Raw genomic sequence first — 15,342 nt, forward strand, 5'->3', positions numbered from 1 at the left:
ACTTGCTAGAACTTTTGAGTCTACTGGGAGAAAATAGCACGTGCTTAGAGCTATAAAATGGTCAGAAGGCCAAACAAAGCAAAAAGGCTAGTGTATTTAGTTTAGAAAAATTCAAATATCAAAATGCTTTTTTTGTCAATAGTAGGTCTATTTACATGCATAGTTCAGAGTTAAGACAAAGATGTTGTATAAACCACTGGTTTGAGTGTGTCGACAACACAAGAGACTGTTGACATTTACTTGTCTGTTCTAATGCATATTTGATAAGAAAAGCATGGATACCAAAAAGCCCTCTTCAGTCTTGGTAGTCAACCCTAAAAGTTTAAAAATCCACTAATTTTCCATATGTTCACAGTGAAAGAAAAACTGAACAGAAATCATGTGAACAAAATACATGTTATCCTACCTTCTAGATAGTCACTAACCTATAACCAAATTTATTCTGGGACATAGAAAACCTGAAACTTTTACATTCTTATTTATTTTAAGAGGACCAAATGTAGAGCACAAGCAGTCAGAGTGCACATTAGCCCCTCCCCCACCTGCTTCCTTGCAGATAGATCCGAACATAATTAGTTCCCCAGCTCTACCCTATGGCTCTTCCAGCCTACTGTTCTCTCTCTCATAGTGGCATTAAAGAGGGACATGATGTCTCTCCATCAGGCCAACCTCAAGAGGTTATGAGGTACCTTAATAATTAGTAAAGTTCCACTGGAACTACTCGAGCCTATTTATATTCTCAGAATCCTACCCCCAGGTTAGGATTATGGTCAAGTGAATTAAAAGCCTGCCATAGGCTTAGAGAATGTAATAGCATATTGCTTACATGTCAAGCAAAAGAATGCAAAGATAACCAAGATAATCAACTTTATGAGAGACATTGAAATTGAGGGATTTTCTACTCTCATATATAAGCCTTTACTACAATGAATTTGCTGAATAAGATACTTCATATTACAACTGAAGAAGGAAAACTTGCTCAAAACAGCTGAGGAGCTTTCTGAGTATCCTGCACATCCCCAATTTGGGCTTGAATGTTGATTACATGTAGGATTTGTTATTATTACCTTTTCTGCCTACTTCCATGAATATTCTAGACCTTGATATGTTGATTTTAGCAGCAGTCATAACCTGAAGTGTCAATATATTTAGACATTAAGACAAAGAGTGAAGCCTTTCTCATTAGGAACTCGTTACAAGTTTCAAGGAACCTTAAGATTCCAAATCAAAGTCATTGAAGATCAAATTATCATTTGGTCAGCAGTTGTCTAATAGGAACCATATTGTCAAGGTTCCATTGTGCATTTTTCTAAAATCTTACTAAATTTAATTTAGACAGCTGACATCCAGGAAATTGGCAACAGTGGGGGTATCCCAATATATTCCTTTGGAAGCCTCCGTTACCGTGTTTCCCCGAAAATAAGACCTAGCTGTACAATCAGCTCTAATGCGTCTTTTGGAGCAAATATTAATATAAGACATATAAAAAATTATATAAGATCTTATATAAGACTGGATATTATAAGATCCCATCTTATAGTAAAATAAGATGGGGTCTTATATTAATTTTTGCTCCAAAAGACTCATTAGAGCTGCTTGTCCGGCTAGGTCTTATTTTTGGGGAAACACGGTAGTATTTTTTACTTATGTCCAATTAATAAATGAAACAGTTCGCTACCATGAGTTCCTGACCTACCTTTATTTTGTTCAGACTAGTGACTGAAAAAATAAATCTTACTAATCCTTCAAGTCATATAGGTTTCTGGGTAATTTGAAACAACCATTTATCCATTTTTGATCACTAAATGGTAGCAAAATAGGTGCTATAATGCTAATTGAGTAGAAACATTCTTATAAACCTAAGGAGTTGAATTGTCTTTGGGCACAATAAAGTATGGGTTTTTTCCCTCTTTTAAGGGACCTGTCTTCATTCCTTTCTGCTGATTCACTGTGACTACTAACATCCCAGAGCCAGGTGGATGGGAGAAATAAAAAGCATTTTGACAGAAGGAAAAGGCATTTTGCTTATGTCATTAGGTGAATGATTTCCCTAATGAATAAGTAAGTAGGAGCAAAAAAAGTTATCAAAATTCTAAATTGCCTTCTTCTAAAACTAGACATTAATAAACCCTCTTAATAAAAATGGTGATAAAGAGCCATTGTTGACTAAGTCATCCAAAGATGGAGTTCAAGTTTTCACAATTATTTCCAACAGAGCAATGCATGAGAATGACAATATAGCTGACTTTCAATTATTATACAATTATGATTAGCATACTTTCCAGACTTTCTTTCCCAAACAAAGAGCCTAGATAAAATAACAAAAGAGTTATTGAGAAAACAAGAAAATCCTTCGTTTTTTGACAAGCAAAAATAAGTAAAGCATAAATTGCTGTTCACACTGGAAAAGACCATGTTTAAAATAACAGTAAGAATGTACATAGTGTAATATAGTGATGGGGTTCTTGGTAATTTCATGTTTGTTTTATTATTTATGCTTATTATTATGTTTTTGTTAATAATTCTTAAATAAATTTTTGTTTAAAAAATCACTGTACTTAGAAATTTTCTTTGAGGGTGGGAGGGAGGGGAGAATATGACCCGAAGTCCAGGAATAGTAACGACTGGAATCAACAAAATCACCCTGGGTTAAGTTGTTAACCACCTCTGTTATCAGGCCTTGCTGTAGTCATGGCATTCCAGAATGATTAAGTTGTTTTCCCAAGAAAGATTCCGTGGGCTTTGCAAGTATTGTGACTTCTGAAGTTCTTAGGTTCTTGAACCTCAGTGACAACAAAGTTGAATCCAAAAAACAAATGCCAGGGAGTCAAGGCTTATAAGAGATATTGTCTTAAGTAGCTGCCCAAACCTGACCATACCAAGTCAGTTGTTGACGATACAAAGGAGAGCTTAAATGCAGATTAGCATCCTTATTCCTATAAGTCAGAAATTTTCTTTGTTGAAGAAGAATTGAACCTTCCTAGGATCCAGACTGGAGTATTGGTGACAGCACTTGCGCAGGCTCTTTGCCAAAGCCTGAGGGCCACACAAGAAGACTCCCACCACAGACCTGTAAGAATAGAACAGTAGTCAGGGCTAGAATGCATCAAAGGCTGTGATGTTCGTGAGAATGGAGAGCCGGCCTCTGCAGGCCTTTACTACTCCAAACAACCTTGCATAAAAATTCCGTTGACTCCCCTCACATTCTTCATAGTACTTTTCTCACCTTTTCTGCTTGTAAGCCCCAAATATGCTTCCAGTCCTTAGCACTCAGCCTTGCCTAGCCTATAGAGAACAGATAGGAGATTCTGTGCCCTGTGGTGGTTAAGTGCTAGCTAGACTAGAAAGCAAGTCTGCCTGAGTTCAAATCCCAGCTCCGACACTTGTCCCAGCTGTGTGACTTCGGGAAGCTTAACCTCTCTGTGTTACTGTTCCCTACCCCACCCCACACCTGTCAAAAGGACACAAAAAGAGTACCCACCTCATAGGGTTGTTTTGAGGTTTAAATGAAAACAATATACATAAAGCAATCAGAAAAATGCCTGGCACATAGCAAGTGCATATGTGTCAGCTGCCATTAAACCCATCCATTTGAACCCCACTTCAAAATTTCTCACTGAAGAGGCAGTGGAGGGTAATCTATTCTCAGGGTCTCACCCTCTTCCTCCTTCTCTCATACCTTCTCCCCTCATTTTTACTTAATTGAGGTAATTCGCATTTCATAATATTCATCCTTTTAAAGTGTGCAGTTAGTGCTTTTTAGTATAGACAAAAGGTGGGCAACCATCACCACTTTCTAATCAGAACATTTTCATCATCCCAGAAGGAAACCCCACACTCATTAGCAGTAACTCCTCATTTCTTCCTAACTGCTCACCCCCAGCCCTAGACAACCAAATCTACTTTCTGTCTCTAGATTTGTCTATTGTGAACATTTCATATAAATGAAATCGTATGTGGCCTTATTGTCTGGTTTCTTGCACTTAACATACTATTTTCAAGGTTCACCCATGTGGTAGCATGTATCGGTACCTCATTCCTTTTTACAGTTGAATAACATTCCATTGTATGCATCTGCTGCATTTGGTTTATCCATTCATCTATTGATGGACACTTGGGTTGTTTCTACTTTTGGGCTATTCTATGTACATTTGTGTACAAGTTTTTTCAGGGACATATGTTCTGTTTCTCTTGGGAACATACTAAGGAGTGAAATTGCTGGGTCATGTGATAACTCTATGTTTAACATTTTGAAGAAATGCGTTTTCCCCGAGGTTTGCACCGTTTCACATTCCAACAAGCAATGTAGGAGGAACCCTCCTATAATTTCTCCACTTCCTTGTCAACTCTTATTATTGCCGGTCTTTTATTGTGGCAATCCTAGCCCTCTCCCCCTTTTGTATATTTATTTTGTTCCTATCTACTTGCTCCTGGTCTGTCTAAATATGCTTAGATCATCTTTATATTAAACAAGCATTTCCCGGACCCTGCCACTCCTCCAAAACTGTTGACCACACTTCTCTGATATTTCCTCCCTTGGATTCTGTGACACTACTTCTCCACATTCTCCTCCTCCTTCCTTGGTTCATCTTTCTCCCTTCCTACATAATGTAAGCATTCCTTAATACCCTGTAGTCTGTCTCTATCACTGTTAACAATCTCATAATTTCAACTATGGTCAACTCGACCCACTAATTAAAATAATCTCTGTTGCTTATTTGCTGCTTACAGAACATTGTCTCGCTTAATATTCACAACAATCCTGCAAGTGAGAGAGCAGGCATCTATTAACATAACCCCCATTTTACAGATGAGAAATCTGAAGATCAGAGGGTCTTCTAGCTCGAGATCCCAGACCTGGGAAGTCTCAGAACTAGCATTAGGACCCAGGATCAAATGATTTCAAGTTACTGAGTGACCACTGCCTTCATTAATCCTTTCCAGATCACCCCATGTGGGCATAGAGTTTCCCTCCCTCAATGTCCATGCACTTGTTTCACGGAGTGCGTCATTCTGCTTTGAGTTGATTGTATGCATCTCATATTAAAATGTGTGCTCCTTCAAGGTAAGAACCATATTGAGTTTGTCTCTCAGCCTCCAAAGCTTCCTGAATAGTGAGTGCTGAGCTTATAGAAGGTAACCAATAATGTTTGTGGAATTGAATTGATCTTCACCTGCCAAGTTGTTCTGGGAATTTATCTAACATGATCAGCTTAATCTCTTTCCCATCAGAATGGCTGCTCTCATGGCACCACATTTTCCTATACGCTCTATCATGTCTCAAAACCCCTCCAGAAAGACCAAGGTCAGGTAACCAGTTAATTAGATAATGTACTCCCAACACTTGCTACTTTGAGTAGAGCTCACTAAGGCCAAAAGCAATGCATTTGAATTGTATTATTTTGTTTAGTAATACAGATCAGAACTGAGTCTCCTTGCCTCACTATTTGAATAGGAGCTTGTAGGAGCAGCAAACATGTTCTCAATTACAAGATCATGACCCTTATTTGGCTAAAACCTCGGATGGAATTTCCTCAGTTTTAAGCAGGAATCTAAGAATGGTGCAAATAGTTTCTGCCCCAGAGATCTTTTCCAAAGGGTGTTCAACATGTTGTAATACCTTTCCCAAACCTTAGTTCTGCAAACTCAACTAACCAGAGGAGAATACACTTACTTGGGGTGGGTGGTAGCTATTGTACAAAACTCATTGTCCCACATAGGTCTCCCAAAGAAGGTTTTGTGTTTCAGACCTGTCAGGATGTCAGTGGCTTTGTCAAAGTTTAATGCTGCATGACCAGCCTGGAGTCAGAGAAATAAAAAGTTAGAAAAATCAGATCCTGATAACTGTCTCTTCTTTCAGCCATTTTAAAACTTGGACGTGAGGGTGAGGACAGGTAGGAAATCACAAGAAATAATTATTTCCAATAAGCATGCATGATCTTTTGTCTGACATTCAGCTTGCATCCAACATGGGAATTGGTGTGTTGTTTGAACTCACGATGTTGCTGTCCCATCCAGTGAGGAAGAGACGGTAGTTTAGAAAACCCACTTTGCCTAAGTCCTCCATCTCCTGTTCCAGGGAAGCCAATAGGTCATTGAACCAGGCAAAGGCACCTATCTCCCTGCAGATCCAGTAGAAATAGATCTGGAACCAGCAAGAGAAAACACAGCCTTATTAAGTTCCCTTTACAATATGGACTGTGGTGACATGATTAGGTACATATACTCTATATTTGTTGGTCAAGTGAAGGGTGACCTGAAAAATCACCTCTACAGAACAGCAAACATTAGGCAGCATGAATGTCCAGAGTCCTGACAACTTGCCTTATGGAGAGAGACCTCCAATGTCATCTTTGGTTCAAGGTGATTTTAAACTCCAAATTGAAAATGAAGACCCTGTTCTTATGGCTAATCTGTAGAAGCAGATGCCTTGGCGGAAAGAAGTGATCACTTGCTCTCATAACTCCAGGGAGGGGTTACTCTTATCAATTTTAAAGAGCTCAACCCATGAAAACAATGCACTAGTCAAGCCCAGACCAGATGAAAAGTGGTATGAGGGAGTGTACCGTTTGTGTTTTGAGGCTGTGATCTGCATGCCGGAATTTGTACCAGATGGACTTTAAAATGGAAGCAAAGGGGGTGACCCCAATTCCTGCTCCAACCAACACAGCCACTTCATAATGGAAAACATCCGTGCTGACAGTACCAAACGGACCATCCACCTGAATCCTGGCAGAAGACAGAAGACAACAGGCAAGTGAAGTCTCACCCCCAACCTCAAACATCCTCCTAGAGACTTAGTGGTTTCCACGGCTGATTTTGGGCCTGTTTATTTTCATCATATTATATTGTACCAGACTTAAGGTTCAACAACGATTTGTTTTCTCTTTCCTGCCTTTTGGCATTCCTGATCTGGGTCTCTGCTACTGTCCAGGACCTACCTGGGAACCGGTGAATGCTGTTGTTCAAAAGTCCTTAGGAGATTTTCTGTCCAGTCCCCTACTGCTCGGATATGAATGGAGAAGAAGTCTTCCTCTGGACTAGAGGTCAGAGTAAAGGGATGCCACTCAAGGTAAGAGATTGAGGGGCAATTCACAAAAATATACTGTCCCACTTCCATGCTGAAGCCACGCTTGTTCATCTGCAATTCCAAAACTTTGGATGGATGCATGACAACCTGTGAATGAAGCACAGAGACCAAAGGAGACAATTTCAAATGGAGACAGGGGCAGGTAGACAAAGTAAATGAGTAAAGTTTGAGGGCTGGTGACAGTGGTGAACTGTGAGCACGTCCTTTCAAATGGGGGCAGCAGTTACTTAGGCCAGACAATGTTGGCACTACCAGGTGGCGACTCAATACTATCAGTTCACCTGATTCTTCAAGAGAAGCCAGAAATGCCATTTCTAATGTAAAAGCCTCCATCCAGATTTTTAAGTGTTAGCAACCAGTTTGACTTTCTAAACAATCAGATGTGTGGGCCAAATAGAATACGTCGGTGGGTTAGATCTGGCGCAGGCTGCCAGTTTTGCAGTCTCAGACATAGACCCATGGTGATGATTTCTGTCTAAACCCTCTTCCCATGGTTCTGTCCAGCACTGGAGGAACTGAAGTATTATGTTACCCCGAAATTCTTTTTTTTTATTCTCTTCAGGGTGACGACATGGCAATTTATTTCTATAATCAGGAAGAACAGAACTCTTATCATGGCAAGATGTAATTGCATATGCTTTACCTTGGTAATCACAACCGGCTGCTGGGAGCGATAAAATCGGAGGATCCTTTCAAAGATATAAAGAACAACTGGTGCAAGGATCCACTTCCAAGACTGCACAGAAACAGAGTAAAGAATGTGGTTATACATTAATCTCTTATTTAGAATTTACTTGTGTAGCAGTTTGTTCCCTCATTCAATAAATATTGATTGAGTTGTCTGATGTGTATCATTATTAAGCCACTAATTTTACCAAATCTTGAGGACACAAATGGAAAGGAATAAACTACAATGGTTTTGTTTGCTAATCTGTTACTCATAAAGCAGATCACTTCCTGAAATTTTACAGGTTTCACCAGGAAGCAAAAGAAAAGCACAGAAATTAAGTACACAGTAAATAAATAAATATATATATATATATATATATATATAATTTTAAGAATCTAAGACTGTTTTGCAAGACAACTTGTCTAATCTGAAAAACCAACAGACACGGTAGATGTGTAATAGAAGCAGATGATTAATAACAAAACTAACACAAAAGGGAAAGTACGTGGCTGACACTATTGATAACAACAATATATAAAACTTGGTATTTATCCATCACCTCTTTTCTCAGGTAATCAAAACACCTAACATAGTAATATGTTTTTTATCTTGTCTACACTTTTTTCAAAGCAACCTTTCTATCCCTGAGATCTTCTTAAAGGTAGCAAGTTGCTTCTATATGCACAGGAGCTACTGAAAATGTATTCCCTAGCAATGTTAAGTAATGTCCTTTCTTGCACAATTGTTCAAGTGTGATACATCAGAACAGTTTTGGAAACATGGAGGAAAAAACAGAGGGTTGCTAGAGGGGCGGGGGGGTGGGGATAAGGGGAAGGTGAGAGGTTTTGGGAACGTACAGAGGGATAGTGGATGGGGGGAGTGGGGTTCACACAGTGTGAGGGATAAAAATGATAAATGTCTAAGTTTTGCTTTGTCTTGTGCACCTGAAACTAATTAATAAAAAAAAAAAAAAAAAAAAAAAAAAAAAAAAAAAAAAAAAAGAACTGTGTGGAATGAGGTTTCTTATACTGTTTCAGGTAAATAACTTCCTTGGGTAACTCTGGGGAGAAAAGGGGCAGAGATAGGGCTAGTGAACCTGAGAGTGGGTATTATACAATCTGATGCTACTTCTTATTTGGAAAAAATCCCTAGCTGAATTCAGAAGACATGAATTCAGCTCCCCCCGAAAAAAAAGAAAGAAAAGAAAGTGTGCACAAAGTATACAAGTATAGTAATGGCCGCATTAGTTTTCCTAAGGAAAAAAAAAGACAAAATGGTGTACTATACATTTTTTTGCCAATACCAAACTTTTTAAAATTTTATTTTTTTGTATTGAGAGATAATTGACATATAATATTATATTAGTTTTAGGTGTACAACATAATGATTCGATATTTGTATATATTGCAAAATGATCACCACCACAAGTCTAGTTAACACCTTAGATAGTTACAAAAATATTTTCTTATGATGAGTACTTTTAAAATCTACTCTCTTGGCAACTTTCAAATACGCAATACAGTATTAACTGTAGTCACCATGCTGTACATTACACTCACAGGACTTATTTGTTTGTACCTGTTGACCACTTTCACCCATTTTGTCCACCACCATCCCCTGCCTCTTTAATCTCTGGTAACCTTTAATCTCTTCTCTGTATCTATGAGCTCAGTTTTTTTTTATTATTATTAGATTCCACATGTATGTGAGACCATATGGTATTTGTCTTTGTCTGACTTATTTCACTTAGCCTATTGCCCGCAAGGTCATTAAAAATAACCATGTAGAAAAAATATGAAAAATGGTATACCATACAGCTTTCTAAAAACAGATGTTTCAGAAAAAATATTTGACAACAGAGGAAAGTATCCAATGATATAGATGAAGAGGAAAAAAATATTACCTCTAAGTGGTAGAACTCTGAAATTTTGATTTTTTTTCCTCTGAATATGTTTCTGCGTTTTCCAAATTGTACATAAAAGTGAGTTATTTTTATAATTTTTAAATAGGGAGAATGTGGAGAGAGTACTTTTTAATGTTTATGAAAGAAACAAACCAGTACATTCAAATAGGTGGCAAAACTGGTGTCCTCTCCCTTGGGGTATCACTTGACCAATCAAAGCAACACTTGAGTTTTCAGTCTACCCCCAAATAGGCCAAATATACCTTATCTCAGGCAATCTAGGAGAAAATGATAGACACTGATGTGCAAGGTAAGACAGGGAATTAACAGCTAGTAATGGGCTGATCAAACTTTATAGGTTCCTGTCTTTAAGGGCCTCTTGTCAAATACTACAGAAGGTCTCTGGTTATAACTTACAGCTCCTCTGACTTTTGAAATGAAAGGTGCTGTTAACATATGCCAGGTATGTCCTTTCAAAATTATTTTTTAAATAAGTAATACATGTACATTGCACAAAATTTAAAAGTACAAATCTGCCTTCCATCTCTGTCACCCAGCTCCCCAGAGACAAAGAATGTTATTATTTCGTGAATCCTTCTGGAAATACACATTTACGTGATAACATTGCATTAAGTACAAATGGTAGCAGACCATACACACTACCCTGCCTTTTTTTTATTTAACTTCTTAGAGATCGGTCCCTGTTCGTACATATGCAGCTGCCTCTTTCACTTCAATAGTTGTAGAGTATTCCATTGTAGGAAGTTCCCATAATTTAACTAGTCTTATATCGATGGGCACTTATTTCTAATCTTTTGTTCTATCAAGCAATGCTACAATGAATAACCTAACACATGTAATTTAACACCTATGCAAGTATGTTTTTAGAAAACCTCCTGGAAGTAGAATTTTAAAGTTTGGTAAATACTGCCAAATCACCCTTACAAGCAGTTGTATAAGTTTACACTCTCACCAGTAATGCACGAGAGCAATGCCAACACAGCTTGTGAACAAACAGGCTCTTTGATCTTGGCTAATCTGTTTGCTTAAAAAAAGAGTATCTTAATGTAGTTTTATTTTGCATTTCTTCCATTATGAATAACATTAAGCATCATTTCATATATTTAAGATTAACATAAATCTTCATTTCTGTGATCTTTCTGTTCATATCTTCTATTATTTTTTATTTGGTTGTTAGGCTTTTTCTTATTTTTAAGTAAACTTTTTATTTTTGAACAGATTTATAGAAAATTTCCAAAATAAAGAGGAGAAATTGTACAGAGAATTCTGATATACCCCACATGCAGTTTCCCCTGTTATTATAATAACATCTTACATTAGTGTGTTACATTTGTTGCAATTAGTGAACCAATATTGAGACATGAATCTTAACTGAAATCTATATGTTATTCACATTTCCTCAGTTTTTGTCTAATGACCTTTTTCTCTTCCAGGATCCCATCCAGGATATAATGTTACATTTGGTCATCATGTCTCCTTAGGCTCCTCTTGGCTGTAATGGTTTCTCAGACTTTGTTTTTGATGATCTTGACAATTTTTAAAAAGATTTTTATTAAAATGTAGCTAACATACAATATTATACTAGTTTCAGGGGTACACCATAGTTATTCAACATTTATATACCTAAATAAGTCATCAGCATGATAAGTTCAGCAACCATCTGACACTGTAGTATGCTCTCACAATATTATTGATTATATTGTCCATGCTGTATGTTACATCCCCAAGACTTATTTGTTTTATACCTGGAAATTTGAGCCTCTTATTCCCCTTCACCTTTCCCCCCCTTTTTAACTTTTCCATTATAGTTGACATTCAATATTATTTTATATTAGTTTCAAGTATATAGCATAGTAGGCTTTTATTGATTTGTAGGAGTCATATATTAGGAAATTAGTTCATGGTCTATAAGTTGTAAATACTTTTCCTCCTTAGTAATTTGTTGCCTGTCTTTATTTATGATGTGTTTTTTTGCCACACAAAATTATATATATATATATATATATATATATATATATATGATAATAAATTTGAATATATAAAGATAATAAGTTTGAATATATACTTAATCCAATTGTATTATCTTCCCTTTTCTGGCTTCGAGATTTTTTATCTTATTTAGAGAGTATTTTTTACTACTACTCCAGAATTAGAGAAAAAAAATTCCCATGTGGTCTTGGGGGCTTTTATGATTTCTTTCTTTTTTTTAACATTTAAATTCTTGATACATGCATCCTTGATCCATATTTTAGTGTAAAGTGTAGAATAAAGATACAGCTTTTTTTCCTAGATGTTTATTCTATTATCCTAAAGAAAATTATTAAATACTGTATCTTTTCCCCACTGATTTAAATTGACAACTTTAGGGCATATTTTTAAAGATATTTTCCCCTTTCTTGATGAGGACTGAGCTATTGCTCTTCATTCTGCATCTGATTTAAAGACTTTAATCACCCTGAGATCACTTTGAGGCAACACAAGTTAACCTTTCCTTTCCATTTATTCCTCAATCTAACATATTTTATGAGCAATCAAAGATAAGTCATTATATTTACATAATTACACTGAGGCACACCTTGGGTTCCCTGGAACCCAGTTTCTTCATCATCCATTGTCTAACAATAATTTCCAAGTATGTTCTTATAACACCAATGAAAGCCAACCTCAAGAATGCTTTTAAAAACAAAGTTGAACTCATAGAAACAAAATAGAAAGGTGGTTAATCAGGGGTTGGTGGTGGGGATCATGATGCGGGCAGAATGGGGAGATGTTGGTGAAAGGGTACAAACCTTCAGTTATAAGATGAATAAGTTATGGGGATCTAAGGTGCAATATGGTGATGTTAGTTACTAGTACCATATAGTGTACTTGAAATTTGCTAAGAGAATAGATCTTAAGCATTCTCATCACACACACACACACACACACACACACGCACGCACGTGCATGCACACACACGCACGCGCATGCACACACACACACAAATGGTAACTACATAAAATGACGGATGTGTTAATTAACCTCACTGCAGTAATCATTTCACAAAGTATACATATATCATTCATCACATTATACACTTTAAGTATATACAATTTTATCAACTATACTTCAATAAAGCTAAAAAACAGTTTTCTTTTTCTCAAAAACATCGACTGGGTTCTACAAATAAGTTTTGGGATAGTACAGTGGTCAATGGTCAAGAGCATAATCTTTGGGATTCAAAAGGCCTGGGCTTGAATTCTAGCTCCACAAGTTACTTACTGTGAGAGCTTCACAATTCACTTAATCTCTCTGAATCCCAGCCCTTATATCTCAAAATGGAGACAAAAGAAGTATCTACCTCATAGGTTATTGCTATGTATAAATGAGATAATCTATGCTATGCAGCAAACTTGGCCCATGGTAAATACTATTCATAATGCAGGTTATCATTATTTCCTTTCGAGAGGGTCTCACAACATGCATTAACCATTAGTTGTTCCTCTTCAGGGTTATCTGCTAATGATAGTTCACTAGCTTGTTGCCAGTGATACTGTAATTCCTTGATGGTAGGAACCTTGTGAATATAGCCGCTGAGCTAATAATAATAATAAGTAATAATAACAACAATAACAGCTCCTAACAAGAGTCTATCCTTGTCCATAGGGTTTTTACCTCAGCGGGGTTCCCTTCAAACCGGGGCGGCTTGCAGTGGGAGTTATGATCATTCCACTTTTCAAAAGACTCTGCACACCTGTGAGGATGATTCTCCTTCATGCTCTCTTCCGTTTGACCCCGTACAATTCCACTAAAATAGACAAAGGAGGACAGTTTGGAGCGAAGAATTATGCAAGGTCAGGGTCTGGTGCATGAGAAAGGAGTTTGAGGACCTTACCCAATGCCGTGAATTCCTAAGCCGATGAAGTAAATAATAAAAATGTGGTGTGTATACCAGAAGACCTCAAAATAATTCCTCCGGATAAACTCTGTAGCGGAAGTCACCATGAGAACCAGAGCTATTGTGATGATCACTCCAGTGAGACCAGGAATGCTGGTGAATGTCACATACGTCACTGTCTATGAAAGGAGAAATATCAGAGAGTGACATCATCAAAATGGCGGCGTGAGGTGAACCTCTGGAAATCTCCCCTGGAATTTACAACAAATTGAACAACCATAACTCCACAAAGGAATCCCTGCACAGCAGACAGGCGAGATGAAGAGGGTCACTACTCAATTCACCTAAAGTGGGGCAAATTGCACGAGCAGGGGAGGAGTGAAGGGAGAAGTGCAGGAACGGAGCCGCTCCCTGCTCTGAGCTCGCTGCATCCCGGAACTACGGCAGCTGCGGGAGACGGAAGACCTCGGACTGCTAGGGCTCCGTTTATGGCCCACAGGGCTGAGAGGACAGCATATAACGTGGCTGAACCCAACGCTCACGGCAGAGACCTCGGAGCAAAGACTGAGGGAAGAAGGCTGAAAATGATGGTTTAAGCCTCACTGCTGAGCAGCGAACGGAAGCCTTAGGCACTGAGACTAGCTGCCCCCTCCCTACCCTCACAGAGCTCGCCCCACTCCCAACTTCCCAGTGCTAGAAGCAGAAGAGTAGCAGTGTCAGATCAAAACAACAGAATATTTGTAATTCTGAGAACTGTGGTCCACAGACACAGATTTGCAGCCCACCTAGTTAAAGCAAAGGGGAGAGAGCTATGGAAACGGGACTGGCTGTGGTGGCGGTCCCGCCATCACTCTGGGCCACCTCTCACAACTCATCCCTCCCCTGTGCCCACCCATCTGGGTGGATCCCTGCAGGAGTAAACAGAACTGCTGAAGCACACGGGCTCTGAATCTGGTGCAGCAAGAGCTTCGGAACTTCAAAAGCTCATACCCACAGGGACGCGTCACTGTATTACCCAGGCAAACTGTTAACAGAGCAGAAGCCCCACTTCCAGGGACTCACCCCATTGTATGACAAGCTGGAATAGTGCAGAGAAAACATAACACTACAGTGTGTGAGAGAGAAAAAAAGGCTGCAGTTGGAGAGAAAATAAAACATTGTACCAGCACATACTGGAAAACAAAACAAAGACCTCTTCCTATCAACCTGTTGAAGAACTCACTCCTGTAGATGTCTAGGAAGAGAAATAATAAATCATTAATTGCCATGAATAATGAAGGCAACAAGACAGCTCAGAAAGAAAGTGAAAGTCTCCAGAAAATGAACTTAAAGATATGGAAATATGTGACTTAAATGACAGAATTCAAGATTGCAGTTCTGAAAAAACTCAACGAGATGCAAGAAAACACAGAAAGGCAGTTTAATGAACTCAGAAGCACAATCAAAGAACAACAACAACATTTTACAAAGATTTGAAATGTCAAGGAAGAAGCAAATAGAATTTCTAGAGAGATTAAGAACTCAATAGAATAAATTAAGAATGAAGTAGTCAGCTTAGGTAGTAGAGTTGACCAGATGGAGGAAACAATCAGTGATATCGAAGATAGAAACCTGGAAATGACACAGATGGAAGAAGAAAGAGACTTGAGACTTAAAATAAATGAAAGAACTCTGCAAGAACTTTCTGACTCCATCAGAAAGAGCAATACAAGAATAATGGGCATACCAGAAGGAGAAGAAAGAGAGAAGGGAATAGAGAATATATTCAAACAAATTGTCGA

At 38.0% G+C, this 15,342-nt stretch overlaps 1 protein-coding gene across 4 annotated transcripts in view; it reads right to left on the bottom strand.

The window, feature by feature from the left end:
• Window positions 1-2,583: 2,583 nt before the first annotated feature.
• Window positions 2,584-15,342, bottom strand: part of NOX1 (NADPH oxidase 1) — a 62,643-nt gene continuing 49,884 nt past the window's right edge. For all 4 annotated transcript variants that reach the window (XM_019716626.2, XM_074323738.1, XM_074323740.1 and 1 more), the window contains 8 exons: window positions 13,559-13,740; window positions 13,339-13,471; window positions 7,734-7,826; window positions 6,942-7,177; window positions 6,567-6,729; window positions 5,999-6,145; window positions 5,675-5,799; window positions 2,584-3,070 (listed from right to left, as the gene is read on the bottom strand). In XM_019716626.2, coding sequence (XP_019572185.2) covers window positions 2,944-3,070; window positions 5,675-5,799; window positions 5,999-6,145; window positions 6,567-6,729; window positions 6,942-7,177; window positions 7,734-7,826; window positions 13,339-13,471; window positions 13,559-13,740 — 1,206 coding nt within the window. In that variant the 3' untranslated portion in view covers window positions 2,584-2,943. The remainder of the gene's footprint in view (window positions 3,071-5,674; window positions 5,800-5,998; window positions 6,146-6,566; window positions 6,730-6,941; window positions 7,178-7,733; window positions 7,827-13,338; window positions 13,472-13,558; window positions 13,741-15,342) is intronic.

This window comes from Rhinolophus sinicus, chromosome X, assembly GCF_036562045.2.
Source record: "Rhinolophus sinicus isolate RSC01 chromosome X, ASM3656204v1, whole genome shotgun sequence".
Lineage (NCBI taxonomy): Eukaryota > Metazoa > Chordata > Mammalia > Chiroptera > Rhinolophidae > Rhinolophus > Rhinolophus sinicus.